We start from the raw sequence: 18,038 nt of genomic DNA on the forward strand, positions 1-18,038 counted from the left end.
GGACTTTGACCGGACACCTTAGTTTTTATCGCTATGATTTCTGATATTACTTTTTTACAATGTTTTTGCTTTGGTAGAAAATTTTATTATTCGTTATTCTTGCGAAAAGATCAGAAATATAACGGCTTGAAAAAGAACCTCAACGCGGTGTGAACGTCCCTTGTTCAACTCTATACCTCGCAGCCATGCTGAGCGGCAGGAGCAGGTCGATACGTCGTCCGCGGTGGCGGCAGCTTGTGGCGTGCAGTCTGCTGCGCGAATATCCCCGTGAAAACGAGCGAGATATGGGCTCGCAAGTAGCGCGCGGACAGGCGATGCATCGTCAATGCGGTAACTTGGCCGTTTAATGACCCATTACATCACTTTGCGCGCCTAACTTCGGCCTGCAACGCGATTCTCTCTCTCTCTGTCTCTCTCTCTCTCTCTCTCTCTCTCTCTCTCTCTCTCTCTCTCTCTCTCTCTCTCTCTCTCTCTCTCCACTGCAGCTTATTCTCGCCGGGGCTGCAACTTTCGCCCGCAAGGAAGTGTGCAGCGACTTCCTGGGGTCACCTGCCCCTGCGGGGGCGTTCATCGCGTGCCGCGCGAATTCCGCTCGCGGCGAGTTTCAATGGCCGAATGCGAGATCGCGGTTAATGGGTTTTATCGAATAATAGCCGCAGTGCTGCGTTATTTTTTTTTTTTCGAATCGCTGCCGCGGAGAAATCGCTCGGTTGAGAGGAAAATAAATTGATTCGATTATAATATTTTGTACAGCGAAAATCGCGAAAAGCAAACCTTTGTTCGACCTTATTAAAATTCTTATGCGACAAGCAGCCACTCGTGCGCCAACGATCAATTATCATATTCCAGAGCGTGCCCGAGTCAATTGTTCCTCGCCGAATAAAATTCTATGCATAATGCACAATGCCCCTCTGGAACGACAGAGCCGGCATCTCGTCAAAGTACAGCCCCTTTCAATTAGTCCATCCTCTCGAGGCCCTCATAGCCTATTACCGTTCGCTATATACTGCGCGAAAAGCTCGCGCAAGCTCGAGAGACGAAAACGAAAACAAAAGAAACGAGCGAAGCGAATAGGGCACTCGATTTCCACCAATTCGAGAAAGCGACGAGCTCCGCTAACGAATCCAGAAAATTTGAAATTCAGAGAGTCTCCCGCGCGGCGCATTCCTCTGCGCATATAGGGAAGAGTAGGTATACTTGCGCGCCAAGATGCGAAGAAGCGGGTCAGAGCACTTTGCGCGCGGAGGGAATGCGGCGACGCGGAGCTTGGAAATTATTCTCGGGAATGAAAATCCACGTCGGGTCAAACGTCCGGCTCAATTACAAGTGTAACCGTGTACATAATGCTCCGGCTGCTGTCATGGCGATAACACCTTTACTGCTTATCGTTTTCACGTGGAGAAGACATTTTCATTTGTGTGTATGAGTGTTGATATGGCGAAACTAAGATTTGGAAAAAGTTAGTCAGCTTGGATAGTTGAAATTAATAGTCCAATTTCCATCAAACTGATTTTGCCAAACTCTTTTAGCTCGAGATAAGCTAAAATATTCGTCCTCTAATATTCCCCCGCAGGAACGACCCGATTTCGCGCAACCTTTATTCGAGCAGAAGCCACGGCGCTTTCCCCCGAGTAACATCCCTCTAACGGTGCTTACCGCATTACCGTATTTTAAAAATCTGCAAGAAAGCGCTGTGCTATTCTCTCTCTCTCTCTCTCTCTCTCTCTCTCTCTCTCTCTCTCTCTCTCTCTCTCTCTCTCTCTCTCTCTCTCTCTCTAATAAGTCCGTGTATACTGTATATACATATAGCCACATAGCCAGGGCCGCTCCCGAGGGAGGCACGAAGTCGCCGGAGCCAATCTTATTTCACGATCGATTCGCCGCTGCTTCCTTCGCGGTAATACACTGAGAGTAGCTATACGTGTGTAGAGCTATACGGGGCCCTCTAATGAGTTTAAAGGGCCGCGCGGGAGAACCTGCTCGTTATGCACGTGCGAGCGCTCGCCGCGAGCTTCCGAAAATTGTTCCCTAAATGTTTATTGGATTTCGAGCTTGCAAGCAGTGTGTCATTGCGACTCTACGGAGATGGGCTTGAATTAGCGTATGCTATGATTAGCGTCTCGGAGATGATTAATATCGTGCTGGGCGAGAATCGAGCGTGAGCGCAAGTGGCGAGAGTCAACGTTGGGTAAGACTTAGAATAATGAGTGTAAAAAGGATTTCATGAAGTGGTGGAATTTTTATCGAAAAATCGTTATATTTCAGTTGGAAAAGATGATTTGAATCGCAAATATCGCGTTCTTTGTGTATCGAAACTACGCGCTTTGTTTCGATGACGAAAAAGAGGGTTCTACTGGACGTTGTGTAAAAATGCAACCCTACTGCGATTTCGAGAACCCTATGTTTGTCTCAAACAGACGTGTTTACCGAAGCTGAGTGGAGAGTGCGCATAGTTTACATTGCAACAGCGTTTCCACTGCAGCAAAACAAGAAAATCTAATTTAGGTCAAATTTCCAGAAATTTTAAAGCCTGATAATTAATTTCCACCGAGTACACATCCATTAACACATTAGTCCAAGTAACTTCAAAACGAACCACGTTAAAATCCACGGCGTTAACACGCCTCCACGTTCCATCTCCCAAATCCTCAAAAAAGGGACCAGCTTCGCCCAACTAGCGAAAACACCAGTCTACCGTTGACCCCGACTGCTACTCGGCATATCGAATTACGCGACTCTCTCGCGTGCACAGGGACTGGATACATCCTCGTCCCCGCTTATTTTAATGAACTTTCCAACTTTCGCGCGCGGCTATGTTAATGGGATACTGCCCGCGAGCGCAAGGAGGCGTCGGAGCGACGCTTTCCCGCGTGATTCTGAAATTTGAACTTTGCGCGCGCCTCTGTGACTCTTTGTGACGTCGAGCTAGATGTACTATATACAATCTCCTCAGTGTCGTTTCGGAACTCTATAATTTTTAATGACTCTGAGTGAGAAAGCGCTGTTTGGGGTTACTTTAATTGCGGGACACTGCGGGATCGTATAAGCAAACACAATCGCTTTGGAGTAGCGTTCGATATAATTTTTAATTAAGCAAAATTCAGCACACTTTTGGTCGTAATAGAGTTACACGCAAAAATTGATTCGCCACAATAATTTTATCGAGGCTTGCGGCGCAAAGGCCTTTCAATCAATCCATCAAAGTCAGTCGTAGCCGTGGCGCGACACGGCTTATCGAATTTTCTCGAACATTACCTATACACGTACACCCGTATGGATCATCGAGGCGTGCAAGGGAAAAACGCGCGCGAGCTTGCCGGCACATTCAACAGTTTGAAAAGCTCCTCTCGACGACGCGCAAACTATCGGATGCCGACGAAATTGGCGTGTCGAAGGGTTGACGAAACGTCGGGCGCACAAAAACACAAAGAGAAAGGGGGGTTTATACGCGAAAAATACACGTTGACTTTATCGCACGCTTTCTCTATGCTGTGTTTTTTTTTTCGTGTCATATAATTCAGGCTGTCCGAATTCTTCTTGGCTTTTTTGCTTTTACGAGCCAAGCCAGTTTTGCATACTAAATTACTTTTCTCCTTTGGCGCTGGGAATTGGTTTTCGCTGTCGGAAAAAATTCGAGTAATCTCTTAGGACGACGATGATAAAACAGTTGAATTATTCCGGGGTTTCTTGTAGTGTTGTATTTACGTAGCTATTATTTACGCGTTATACATTTGAACTGCACTCGTAAGGAGCGCCAACTATTTCCCGATTACCCATAAAGATCGCCGTATCTAGACCGTAAAAAACAATTGTTATCGCGAAGACCCCATCATAACCCACACCGCGTATGCGATTCCGAGGCTCGGAAAAAATAGTTCTCAATTTTTTCTCCAACTCGTTTCAGGCGAGGTACACACTTTTCCCCGGAGTGAAATAAATTCTAATCTAATCTAATCTAATCCGATCCAATGCTCTCCTTCCCTGGTAGAAACGTTAACGGTTAATAAGCTAAGTTTTGGGCCACTTAGCTAAGTTGTGGTTAACAATTTAAATAAATAAGAGTTTAAACATTATAAATGCATAGATATACACATTAACTCAAGATAAAACAGCACACTTGCTTGAAATTTGTCAAATGACTGTTACAATCCAGAAATTATAGAAAAATATCTTGCAATCGTGAAAAATCCAAATATTTGTAAGAAAACATGCAAACGTTTTAATGCAAGAAAAAAAGGAAAAAACAATTTTTAACTTAAAAATAACACTGTGTTGGTATAATAGACACGCATCACTAAAATATTAGCAACATTTTGCTTTATTCTTTTACATTCAAATTTGATAATAATGGTCAACTAAACTTAACTTTTTAACGGTTTTCACTCGTTAATTTTCTACCAGGGTTCCTGCTTCGCATATTGGCATTATTTTATTCAGTCTTTCTCTTTCTCGAATTCGTCGAGCTTTCATCACGCACGGCTTATCCCTCTCTGTACCTACACATACCTTTCTCTCTTTCGACGGCGGCGTGTATCGATTATATGGACCGTCGAGGAGGGGGTAGTAGCAGATGGGCTGGCCAGTAGTCGGCGGTGCGCGTTCGTGGCTTGTAACTCGAGAGCGCGGAGTTTCGGCGGCTCTGCCCGGATAACCTACTGACACTGATAAGCCCCTGCGCGTCGGCCCATCGATGATCCATCTCTCTCTCTCTCTCTCTCTCTCTCTCTCTCTCTCTCTCTCTCTCTCTCTCTCTCTCTCTCTCTCTCTCTCTCTCTCGAGCTTGCGCGCCGCCAGAAATTATGCGGGTCGACCCCGTCTCTTTTACAAGCCGTCTGTCTCTGTGTATGTATACCGTCGTCGATGGCACTTATCGCCCTGATCGTATCATCCGAGTAATGCAAAGCCTCTCAATCCGATGTCCCTGGCCTCTCGGAGCTTTTCATCGGCTATCGCTGCTGAGCTTTTTTCAGCGAGCATGGGGAGCTTTGAAAAATCGCATCGAGTCCGAGCTTTCGAAGAATTGGAAATATGAGTTCTGATGATTCCACTGATAAATAGTTTTGTTTGCGATCAGCTCTACGCGCGGGTATTCGAGAGGGGATGTCTGGACGTGAATAGGATTGGAGGTGCGGGAGGAGATTGATTGAAAAAGTGTTTGTTCCGCATTTGTTTGAAAAACTGGGTGGTCATTTTCACGTTGCGTATAGTGTGTCGCGTATATGCGCAGGGATCGATAAAAATTTATTTGAGCAAGCATTTTCGAATTCGTGTCGTGCTTTGTTTTGTGTCCTATTTGTGGCCCAAGGTGAACGATAAAAACGATGGTTTATTCTGTGGGGAATATGCCAGCTATCGATGTACACGAACATATGCGGAGATTTGTTCTCGATATATTCATTAGGCGGAGTACTATAAGAGCCCACGAGAAAAAATATGATGCTTCGCTCGCTATTTAGGTAATGGTGAAGACGATTGCGTAATGGATTACTTTGAAAAGCACTTATGGAAAGAACACACGATCTGAATCTGAGTACATTATACTAATATTGATTGTTTGTTCGGTCTGTTTTTATTGGCATTGTTTAAAGCAATCATGCAAAAATCTTGAATGCATTAATTTTATTCAATTGAAAAGTGAGCTATTTATATAAATAGATAATAAAATATTGAAATTCTATAGAAATAAGAGAAATCTCCGACGGAAGGCTCAGTGTCCAGAAATTCCAGACTCGTATAATACGCAGTGAAATTGTGAAATAAAAACGCGGACAATAGCTATTGTTTGTTCGCGCAAAACAAAAGATTCACGTAGACCGAAACCATTAGTTTTCCAAACATTCAATTTTTTCGTTGACCCAAAAAAACGTTTACATTCAACCTGCGGGGAAAAATGGTGCAATATTTACTGTAATTATAATTGTCACTGACCTTTTTCCATATTAGGTATTTAGTAAATAGAAAAGACCATGTTAAAAACTAGTAACATTTTTCACACCTACACACAACCTACCACATCTTCATCCCCAGCATAAAAGTCGATACTCGAGCGCATTCACCGAGAAAAATAAACGAGTGAAAAAGTCACACGCATACCCACCCCCGCAGCTCCGAAGAAAATAAACTCCGCGGAAATAACGAGCGGCATAAAAAAATATCAAGATTCTTCAATTATCCAGCGTAGACGCTAACGATCGCCAGCCCGTGCGCGTGTAATAAAAATCAGTCCATTCGCCGCACGCAAAAAAAAAAAACGAGTACAGCCCATAAACAATCAAGCCATCACACAGAGAAACAAGCTCTTTAGCGCAGATCCTCGCGCGTTTACGTAACCCCCGTTGAAACACATCGCCTGCGAGAATCGAGAGTAGCGCAGAGCACTGCGGCGGCGACGCCGACCGATCCATATTTTATTTTCATCTGCAAAAGCAGTGCCGCAACGTATAAGCTCTCGGCTTGGCGCGGCGTGTCCCATTACGGACATGCAGCTCACTGGCCCCGCGCGATATAATCCGCTGCAGGCCGCAACACGGAGAAACACTAAAAAGCAGAGCACGGCGGGGGCAAAGGACGATCGCTTCTGTGTGTGTGTGTGTGCGAGTGTATTGTTTGCCGAGAGCGCGCAAGTTCTATATTTAGAACAGTGGAAGGCGCGCTTGTATTCACGAGGGACATGCACGCGAGCGTCGGGCCGCAGTCATCGACCCCCAGCAGCGGCTGGCGCGGCTGGCTCTATTCGGAGCTGCACCACTGGCTTCTCCTCCTGCTATGCAGTATAACGTAGCGGCGAAAGGAGCGCGACAATCAGGCCGGTACGCGTCGGCTTCCTTCCTTCCTTCCGCAGCTCGTTCCTTCTTCCGTCCAGCTGACTGAGAGATGCGGCTGGTTCGCTGCGTGGATGTGGAATCGAACGTATAGAGCTTTTTGGGCTATGAGAAGCCTGAGGATATGGAAATGTACTCTGAGCACGGGGTGGTTCTTGTTTTTCTCATGGGTATGGACTATGTAATCTCTGCTACTGCTGAGGAAAGCTCTTTAGTGCTTCCTTCTTTTTTTCATGTTTCCACTGGAATTACAAACGCTTTACGTTTTGCCTGGACGGAGCAATCGAGTTTGTTTAACCTAACATTGTTATGTGGCTCAGATGCTTGATAATGTGGTCGTTTGAAATTGCGATCCGCAGTATTCGCGTGACGCAACAGTATAAATAAACGCGTCCGAATAAACAGACACGGAAAACTTCTTGTAAAAACGTGAAATGAAAAGATAATACAATTTTTTTTCTCGTGATATGTATTTACAAGCATACGAAACGGCATTTTTAATCAAATCCTTTCGTGTACAGTATCGCGCAACAGTCGCTTACATAATTCTGGAACAATAGGCAAATCGGTGAAGCTAGTTTCGAAAGTGAAACACGTCAGGTCAAAGCTTGCGTACACCTTCCGTTAATTAGGTAGAAGCTTTGATCTCCACAACCATACAGCTCCAAATTGCAGAAAAAAATAATCAAACGAAACCTCACACATCTAACGAACACAACAGCCGCAAACATTTCAATTTACCCTCGGTCCAGAAGAGTCTCTCTCTCTCCAAGTGACAAAAGCACAAACTCCGCAGTAAATTTACGGGAAACAAAGCGTACCACTAGATGGATAGAGACGTCCACGGAGATGGAAACTACGAAAGCAGAGCAGCGCAAGACCGAGACTGCTCATATGCAGCGCTAATGGTACTGCACGCGCTCTGAGAGAGCGGAAATTGCGCGTAGCCTCTCTCGGTACCACGGGATAATCTACCGCAGTATATAATGGGATTCGTCGGTCGACGCACATGCACATCCACACACTCGCGTGCCGAAACGCGCGCAAGCTCTGCGCGCGATTATTGTTTACAAGGCTCGTAACGTATTTCGTATCGGAAGGGAAATCGAGGCTTTATAGCAGAACAAAAGCTGGCTACGCCATTAATTAAACGCTATAGCTGGTAATCGAAGGCATCGTATCGTTTTTCTCAATTTTCCCGCTTCGCTGGAGAGAGAAAGAGAGGCTGCGATCGATGTGAAATATGGTATATCGAGTTATTGGCGCTGAAGCTTGAGTACACGCGGTCGAGGCTAAATCGGAAGCGTTCGGTATTTATTTCAATTTTATACCTTTGCGACCGGCAGGAAAGGACGGATTAATTGAAGCTGCGGAGAGAGTTAGTCGGGGTCGAGTGATATTATACCGTTAATTATCAGAATTTCCAAATGATAATCAGAGAGATTATTTTTCCGCTTACACAAGCGCTGGTTATTTGCTTCTTGATATAGGCTTTAAAGTGGTTAACCAAATAAAAAATTCTAGAAAAGCTGCTGGAGGGCAATTTGCCCTTAAAATTAGACTCGACTATATTAGCTCGTCGCGCAGGAAAGTTAAATTGGTACAACGATAATATGTTAATGCATAACTAATTTGTATTTTGTTTCATCCAGTTCAAAGCTCGTCACAAGTTGTAGAAGTGTAGGAGTTATTTAACAGCAGCCTTGTTCCGTCACTTTGCGAGTAATATCAAATCAGAGCGGCCGATGCTATACTTACGTGCGGAAATTGAATTTCGCTCTTTTTCGCGCGGCTATAACGCAATCAGAAATGCGCCTCTGTTTGATATCAGTCGTATAGTACGTAAACACGCTGCACCGTTATCTGTGTGTGCATGTGCGTAAACACGTACGCGCATGAAATGTGCTTTTCCAGCCAAAAGGCGAGCTTGCGTGCTGTATACTTTTGCGTTTTCGATTTCAACGAATATTTATATATTTAAGTAATATGCTGCAGCTGAAAATTTCAACGACTCTGCCTATTTGTACTATCAAAACAAACGAAGCGAAACAATAAACTCCCAGCGAAAACCCATCACTGAACTATCTCTCTCTCCTCTCTCTCTCTCTCTCTCTCTCTCTCTCTCTCTCTCTCTCTCGGCAGCATCACAATCCGCAAGATTCGCTATCTCGTCTTGGGCGCTCGCTCGTGCGGCAGATCAAGTCCGTGCTCTTCTCGTTGCCTCGGCGGCCTCGGATAACCTTCTGAAAATTAGATTAAATGTAACGTCAAACCCGTCCTAAACGAAGCCCCTCTTCTTGCCACCCCTGGGAGGGATAGACTCTCTCATCGCCGCTGATGCCACCGGCGGGCTATCCTTCGCTTGGGAAGAAGAAGAAGCAGCCGAGCGAGGACATCCCATGGGAACGAGACTTCACTCTATACTCTCTCTTCCCTCTAGTAGTGTACGGCTGTACAGTGGCGCAGCTCGGAATCAAACGAACGGTCACGATTCCCAGAAGGCGGACCTTTGTTTGGACCCCCTCCCCCCTCACCCCAATGGCAGAGGAAGAAGTGGCCCTCCAGATAGCGTGAGGATGGAAAGTGCGCGGGGTATTTTTTACGGCTCCTGCTACTCTTAGCTTCCTTTTTCTTCGTGTATGCCGCGCAGCTTTATGAGCTTTAAAGGAGCTTGCTTGCGGAGACTGAGAGCTTTTGGAAGCAGTCGCGGACTTGTTGGGGTTAGGCTGTACCTCAAGCTGTGCGTCCGACCAGACTCGGATTTATCTACTTAGCGAGGATAACGAATAACAATTGTCATTTGTCATTCTAAAAAGCCTTGGTATTTACAGCTACGTTCGATAAAAAAAGCTCTAACGATCCGATTCGCGACTTCGTAACTTATTCAGTGCAGCTCTCCGTTCAATGCACCTCACGCCACTTAATATTCAATCCAGTCCTTTAAATAGTCACCTCCAGCTCTCGATTTATATATCCGAGTCCCGCTCGAGGCTCCTGCGACATTCAGCTCTTTCCACCGAGAATAATCCTTCGCCTTCCATTCACTCTATATAACACTGCGGGCGAAGCGACTTGCATCATTAAACGCGAGTCCAGCAGCAGTAGTATAGTTCCCCGATGGCCGCACACAGCCAGAGGATTATAGAGCATCAGCAGGACGTTCGATTCTATATCCGGGCGATAAAAGCTGCCGCCGGCGTGAGTTATAAAACAGGAAACCGAAAGCTCCAGCGACGAATTGATCGACTCGCGGCGGTGACTCCCTTTGGGAAATACCAGCTCTTATGCGCCGAAAGGTTCGTATAACCGAGCTGGGCTCTCCAGCAACCATAAAGAAGACTACGCGGGAGTGGCGAGCGTTCGGAGAAAATGAGAAAAACATTTTCCGACGAGCGTTGTTTGTAATGCTGTACTATTCTCTCTTACTCTCCAATTACAGGGAAGTGAGCCCCGCGCTCCAGTGTACAAAGTGAATATTCGCGCAGCTAGACGTCGAGGAAATTAACTTTCAGGTAAATGGAAATGTGTATACACGAGCGTTTGTGGAGCTAAATTTTTAGATTAATTAAATTTCTCAAAGACTTTCTTGTACAGAGCTATGGAAATATTTCAGTTACAGTTTGAAGCATTTTTGATTGTATATTTTTTTTCTTTATAAGCTTGGAAAAATTACGGCAATACACATTCACAATAGTAATCCCTGAAATGACAAAAGAACGTTTCGGCCCAGTCTATACATCGCCCACAGCGGTTCAGCATCGACTAACCGCGCGAGCGGTCAGTTGCGGTGTGTTGGGCGGTAATTAGCAAGCAATGAAAAGCGGCTTTAGCGGACTTATGCGATATGACGTAAAAGTGGCTAAACTCGCTCTGGCATTTACGAGACGAGCTGTTCAAGCGACCGACGCCACCGCTGCCGCTGCAGCTTTTGCGTTTAGCGCAACTACGCGGATCAACTTTTCTCGGCTTTTGCTTCTTTTCCGCGTGCTTTACGAGCGTATTTCTGCTGCAAGCCGGTGTGGAGAACGTTTATTATAGCTATAGTCGAGTGACGAGCTAATTCGAATTCGTATAAATGCGATTTCGATTTGACTGATTAATCCGGACTGTTAATTCGAATCGATTATGGTAATTTGTCCTGGTGGATTGTGTATGGCTAACGCTTGATTAGCGCTGTTAAAATACAATTATTTTGTGAAATACTGCTCGATAACTATTCCATTATAATGTGTATATTTAAAAACGTAGTTAATGTGCTCATCAGTCAAAACTGCGAACCAAATTCCAGCTCGAAATTACACATTTGCCGTAACATTCCGTTCTATAATCACAACAAACTCGCGGGAGATTTCGCAATCTTCCAGCATAATTTTGTTTCGAATGACCGTATAATACAACAACCATGCGTTTCAGTAAATACACAGACTACTTCCCCTGCCGCACAAAGGCGCTAATTGCTCCAACTTGAAATATCATCACCAAGACAGCGAGCGCATATGTGACACACGCGTGTCCCTCTTTGTAGCGAAGTTAAGCCCCGGGGCCACATAAGCTAATAATTTCTCGCGCGTATACGGTCCTTCCTCGGAGAGCAAAGAAGAAAAAATAGCAGCGAAAAAGCTGGGTAATTCAAAGCACTTTGACTCGATTAAACGAACGGAAATCCTATGGCTTCCGCTTATTTATAGCGCGGTAGAAAAAGTCCGAGACAGAGAGAGAGAGAGAGAGAGAGAGAGAGAGAGCGAGAGAGAGAGAGAGAGAGAGAGAGAGTACGGTCGGACATTAAATTTTCCGGGGGAAGGAGTACAGGGTATAGCTCTGCGTATCAGGAAAGACGCTTACGCCTTAAGGCCCGCGCGCCACCACAGCGTAACACACTCGAGCGATACAGAGGCAGGATTATCGAAATCCCCCCCGGGAAATTCGTCGCTGTCTTTTTTCCCTCCATCCCTCCTCTTTTTCCCGCAGAGTAGAGTCCCTCGTGCCGTCGTCGTCTTCTTCTTCTTCTTCTTTCTCTTCCAGCGGCTCTGGCGCGGATAAAGTTGAGCGCAAACGCTACGCAAAAGTGAGGACGGCAACTTATACGAAACGGTGAGAAAGAGTCTCGGCGTGTGTTTGAGAGAGTCGGCGAGCTGTGCGCTGAAAGACGTGGAAAAGGGCGCGAGGGAACAAAGAAGGAAGAAGAGGAACGGAAGTGGGATGGAAAGTGTGCTACTGGAGTAACCGGAGGAATATAAGCAGCTCAGAGCGAGCGAGAGATAAGAGGGAAGTCGAGGCGTAGCGCGTGGGAAAAAACAAAGAGGCAAAGTGTATCGAGAACTGATTCCTCTCTTTGTGTCGAGAGCAGTACGTCTGATTGGGAGTGCAACGCGATAGTAGGTTTTCGAATAAAAATACGAGTAATGCGCATACTCTCGGTTGAATATTTCATGCGGGAGCTGGAGAAAAAGCTCCGGGTGTTTCTTAACGGAGCTGATGGTATTAACGACGCCATCCAACATCCTAAGCCTGGTCGCATTATCTCGGTGGTGTAAAAGTCACCTTTACTTCGCTGTAAGTCGGGCCAGACATCGACTAGCCGTTGATTTTGCTGATATGGGAGACAACGATGCTTATAGTTGAAGCGAACGATTTCGTTGCCTTTTATTATTACACAACTGCAGTTTGTGCATGAGAGTGCAAACGCATGATAATCGAAATTATACGCAAAATGCAATATGTTCACATGAAAACGCTCGAAGCTGTTTCGTAACGCGATGACCGAATCCGAGGATTTCAGACAAAAACAAACAAAAGTTGCTACTGCTGAATCTTATCGCGAGACGCTCTAATCGCATAAACAAAGACTGCTGCGGGCGAGAAAAATGAAACGAATAAAGGAGAAGATAAGACAGAGTATACGCAGTGCAGTTTGAATAGTAGTCCAAGTGCCAATATTCGAGAGAAAAAGTAAAAGAGCTTAAAATTAAGTTCAAATTCAAAAGTTGTAAACCTTGTAAAACCGAGTAAAGCATAAGCGTAAGAATAAAATGGCCTTTAGATAGCGGTGATCCAGGCAATCATTCAATTATACAAAACACCTTACATAACACTCGAAATCTCACATTCCTCGCCCTGTCGAAGCTAAGTTCTATACATATTTATTAATCCTGGGCCACGCGCGAATACTATTAGTGACGTAGAAAACAAATATCGGTGTCACGACGAATGCGTAAAAATAGCGAAATCACGTCCCGAGTTGAGCCGTTCTTTTTTCCTCTAGTCCTCACCTCGTCCGATCTCCGGACGAACAAAAAAGCTCCGTCTAAAAATAGACGTGCTTTTTTAGCAAATTTCAGACGTAGTTTACCTTTTCTAATTCAGTGAGTTCCTCTCGTTAGCGCCATCAGTTCCAGACGACCAGCCGAATTCGTTCGAGAATATTTTCGTTTCCGTGTTTACCTATTCTCTGGTCGTGGATCTTTAATAACAACGAAATTCCTTCGCGAAACCATCGGCCGTTTCGGAATTTCCCCGTAGTTTCTTAAAAAGCTCGCGCAGAGTCACGGGTGTGTACTCCTCCTCGTGACGATATATCAGAGATGTCCAATATCCATAAATCGACGTTCCGCTGAAAGCAAACGCTCTTAAAAAATGAAATTTATGAAGGCAAAACGCGCTCTCTCTCTCTCTCTGTCTCTCTCTCTCTCTCTCTCTCTCTCTCTCTCTCTCTCGCTCGCTCTCTCCGAGCTTGTCCGCAAATCTGCGCGACCCTCTCTCCGAGTGGCGCTTCTTTATGAAGAACAAAATTTAGGCTCCGCCGCTAAAGCAAACACGACGCGCGCGTGTATCCCCCTGGAGAATATTCCAGCGCGTGCGCTACAAATCGGCCCGCGTCAACTACACACACACACACACACACACACACAGCTGCTATGTATCCCTTCGCGCAAAAAGCTCGCCTAATTAAGGAGTCGGCAGAGAAAAATGCTTTCTCGTTTCGCCGCCAGCTTCAATTCTCTTTGCGACGACTGTACCAAATGCTACACGTGCGCGCGTGAAATGAGAGAAAAAGCTTCTCAGCGGCCGTATGCGTCAATGTCAAAGGACTTTGCGGATTTTCAAACTAGGCGCGCCTCGGTTCAATTTCGCGCGGTTTCGAGCAGCGACGATGCGATGCTTTGTACTATAGCGTTCTTTTATAGAAGCCCGAGGCTGTTTTTCGGGAAACGATTACAGCGGACGAAGGAGCGAAGAGATTTTTTTCTTCCTTCGAGCGAGCTGCCACAAGCCTCGAGCGCGCTTTGCATTAGAAAGGAAAGTCTGAAAGGGCTGTTATTAATATTTATGACGCGCCGTTGCGAGCTTTATGTGACTGCGAATGAAAAATTACCGGGGCGTTTTCGTGAAACAGTCGGTGTTTATGTTTCGGTGGTGTATCGGAGGGGGGGACGTGTTTTGACGGTCATTCATCATGTGGCTAATTATTTTTGAACGATATTGCTCGGAGGTATGGCATCGAATGCTTTGCTCTGGGCTGTTCGGGTAATTAAATTTGATTAAATTTAAATCATGCATTTCGATAATTAGTGCGCTAAGCGATCGATGATAAATTGAATGCTTTCAAATTTTATGTTATATAAAAAGTTATTACTAGTATTTTTGCATGAGTGCAATAAAATATTTAGCAATAGAAATTTTTTTTTAATTTTGGAAGATGCATTGAACCATCGGAATTCAGTGCACTTACTTGGGCTTAGTCGTTAAGATAGAACTTTCTTTTGATGGGCCTGGTTAGACCGCAAGAAAGTCAGCTGATAGTTGGACTAGGCACACAGTTACGTACCACGTGCAGAGAGAGAGTAACCGTTGGTTTACAGTGTAAACAACTTTCGGACGTCAGCTGTTGTATTCTTACTTGTAATAGTTTATAACTGGTCAGGCAAGTGTTATACAAGACAGTTTCATTTTAAAAGTACTTACGGTTATCGAGTGCACTGAGAAGATGGACCAGAAGGACGGCATAGAGCAATGTGTTGAACTATTCGAGTATAACCAAACATTCTTCGATTGCGCTGTAAAATACATTTCAAGGTCACCAAATTAATCACACTTGCAATAGTTCACGAATTTTTAGTAACCTTCCCAACGGCCTCCAATAGTCCTCATTACGTAATTCGATAGACGAGCCAGTAACCCCGTTAACGCATTATCGTACACAGCACGAACAAAAAACGCATCTCTCAGCCAACAAAAGGCTCGCATCCGAATGCCGATAAGAGCTAGAAACAAACACGCGCGCTATAAAACTCGAAAGAAAACAACAATGATGCAAGCATCGCTGTTTGTACAGGTTAGTCATTCGGAAAGCCATAAAAACCAAAAAGAACGATCCTCGATCGAACAAAAGCCCCCTCTATGCTCTTTCTCGCTCGACAACGAGTTTTTCCAAAACGCCCATTGCAACGTCATACATCTTTTCTCACAGGTAAAAAAAGCCTACAATACGCGGAAAAAAAGACATAGGGAGAGCACCTGCCGTACCGCGAGCATCGAATGTGTATACAGAGAGAGAGAGAGAGAGAGAGAGAGAGAGAGAGAGAGAGAGAGAGAGAGAGAGAGAGGCGCGCTATATAACCACACAACGACACGGTGGCGGTGGCAGCGGCAGCGGAGGCGCGCGCACCTCGGAGATTTTCCCACATGTTGCGCCTGACTCGCCGGGCGCAAGTCCGCCAGGCGCCCGGGCCAAGACAATGCTCTGGCTCTATCTCTCTCTCTCTCTCTCTCTCTCTCTCTCTCTCTCTCTCGCTCGCTCGCTCGCTCTTGGCCCCCGCAGGCAGACCGAGAGAGCTCAGTTTCGCGGATGCCATCGGAGAGTGCGTGTCGCTCGTTCGCTCGCTCCGCGTTCGCGCCTCTCCTCCTTGTTGTCATTGCAACTCGTCTCCGCAACACTGTCCCGGTCACTTGGCAGCGATATTATACTCATAAGTTGTGCGGTCGGGATATTGTGTGCCTGTGTAATTTTCGTTCTGTGCTTCTGCCGAGAGGAGTTTGCCGATTGTAAGAAAAGTATACGTCGAGCGGACGCGCCTGTATATTTCAGAGCTGAGGGGAAGCAAAAAAGTGTAGATTTAACCTGTATATAAAGGGCCAAGCGCGATGTGATCTCGATCGACGTGAAGTGTGCGATGACTGTTGCCGATGATGCGACGAGGCTGATGCAGCTCGACGCGCCGAAGAAAATGCTCCTTGGGCTCTGAGCCGATCCGAATTATAACTACTTAAGGTAATTGTTGGGAGAGATGGTGCTGGTGCAGGAGGGATTTGGTTGTGGGAGAATTGGCCTGATTTGAGGTTATGAAACTTTAATTTGACGGGGAATCTGTAGGTACTGGTGAAGGAGCGTGTACTTTGACGAGTCTGTATTTTCAGTAAATTGTAATGACTGAAAATTTTGTTGGGCCAGCACTGCTGCTGTTGTGAGTTTTCTCTTATAAAATTGACGGATTTGCCGATATTCGCCCGATTATTTCTGTTCTATATATTATCTATACGAAATATCGAAAATTGTGTTGTGAAAAGCTGCTTAATTATCCGCGCGTGTAACGTTTTGTAAACAAAGTTCGGTATCCGAATATTTGGAAAACAAAGTCGTGATGTTTGAACTATGGGCAGCATTTTTCATTTAAATTAAATTCCATCTCATCCAGCTGAAACTCATCGATCATATGATGCTCGGTTCGTCTGGCAAAAAAGCAATCGACTGATACAGACATTCTACGATAAAACTTGTTGCTCTAACAAGAAGATCCCAATTTTTAGCGACGCGTCTTTCGAAATCTCCAAATCACAATTTATACCCCACCATAAAGCACAGCGTTAATTTCACGCCACCCGCGATCCATCATCGCAAGCGACTCTCGCGAGCGCAAAACGCGCGTTTCCACCTATTACACGCATCACTTAGAGTGGCAGTTTCCCAAACGCTCGCGGCGTAACCAACTGCTTCTTCTCCGTCAAATTTGCATCCCTCCTCCGTCCGAGAAATAAAACAGCGCTTCGCGCGCGTGAGAGAGAAATAGAGGCGCCTCGAACTTGAGAAACGACGCCAAAAGCTCGTTTTCTCAAAGGCGCGCGTTGCAAGCTCGCTGGCGAATTTCATCCCCGCACGTGTAATGTTCGCCGTAGCGCGAAATCGGAGAAGGGCTGTGTACTTTATTAATAAAAAAAGGGCACGAGTCGAAGGGTTTCTCCTCGCAGCGCTGCTGATGATGCTAGTAGAGCTCGTTTATCGATGCCCGAGGGTGTTTCGAAGTTCGATGAAAAATTATTGGGGAAATTTATTGGCTTTTGTTCGCAAGCTCGGTATAGAGTTTATTTTGAGGAGGGCTTATTTTAATTTGCCCGTGGTGAGAGGTGGGGAGATTCGCAGGCGCTGTTAATGAAAATTCGATAAGGCAATTACGAGGGGGGAGTTTTTGTTAATGATCGCGGGGCTTCGTTCGGCGGGGAGAAATTTTAACAAGTCGAGCAAAAATTCTAATTGATGTCCGTACTTTTTTGAACGGAAAGCTTTTAATCGGGTGTATACAACGCGGAATTTCAATTTGAAAAAAAATTCCTGACCCACTTCACGAAAAAAAATTTCGGCAATCGAATTTTTGAAAAATCGATCAAAGCCCAGCATAAAAAAATGTCCAATGCATACGCGTATGCAAAGCGCATACACGGGATTCAAAGCAATATTCGCGTCGTATTAAACCCAGCGTTCGTGCGCCCTAACGACGAAACACTGCTCTCGCGGGCGCTGTGTGCGGCCGAATATTCGATAAATAAAAAGAGCTCAAACGCATATAGCCGAATCGGTTTGATCGCAACGATGAGAGAGCCTGCATAACGACCTACTTCCAAAACCATCGAATCTCGCGGTATAAAATGTTTGGTGTACCAATAAACCAACGTGCAAAAAAAAAAATTTCCATACCATCCCAACTCGAACCGCAGGGAATATAAAAATAATAACACGACGTGCACATCCTCGCGAAAAATATCCGCGCATCGCATGCGTCTACGTGTACAGCCGCAGACGAAGCAGCACATAATCGACGGCAGCTGCTGCTGCTGCTCTCTCTCCGCGAGTTAGCACGTGTCGAATCCCCTTCCTCGAGCTCCGGCTCTATTTTAACATGCCTCCGGTTTTATTTCGATCGAGAGACGGACTTTCTCCGCTCTATA

General features: G+C 45.5%; 2 protein-coding genes across 7 annotated transcripts in view; one reads left to right on the forward strand and one right to left on the reverse strand.

Moving 5' to 3' along the window:
- Window positions 1-18,038, reverse strand: part of LOC100678774 (heparan sulfate 2-O-sulfotransferase 1) — a 75,296-nt gene that overhangs the window by 23,682 nt on the left and 33,576 nt on the right. Inside the window, exon 1 of one of the 3 annotated variants that reach the window (XM_031927842.2) lies at window positions 14,784-14,857. The exons of the other annotated variants lie outside the window; for them this stretch is intronic. Coding sequence (XP_031783702.1) covers window positions 14,784-14,825 — 42 coding nt within the window. The 5' untranslated portion in view covers window positions 14,826-14,857. Of the gene's footprint in view, window positions 1-14,783; window positions 14,858-18,038 lie in introns of those variants that run through there. 3 annotated transcript variants of the gene reach the window in all.
- The window catches only part of LOC100122376 (potassium voltage-gated channel subfamily H member 8), a 91,538-nt gene continuing 89,133 nt past the window's right edge, over window positions 15,634-18,038 (forward strand). For 2 of the 4 annotated variants that reach the window (XM_032598485.1, XM_032598487.1), the window contains exon 1: window positions 15,638-16,089. The gene's annotated coding sequence lies outside the window, so the exon portion shown is untranslated. Of the gene's footprint in view, window positions 16,090-18,038 lie in introns of all 4 variants that reach the window. The other 2 variants (XM_032598486.1, XM_016984284.3) reach the window with 2 other exon arrangements.

This window comes from Nasonia vitripennis, chromosome 3 (assembly GCF_009193385.2).
Source record: "Nasonia vitripennis strain AsymCx chromosome 3, Nvit_psr_1.1, whole genome shotgun sequence".
NCBI classification, from domain to species: domain Eukaryota; kingdom Metazoa; phylum Arthropoda; class Insecta; order Hymenoptera; family Pteromalidae; genus Nasonia; species Nasonia vitripennis.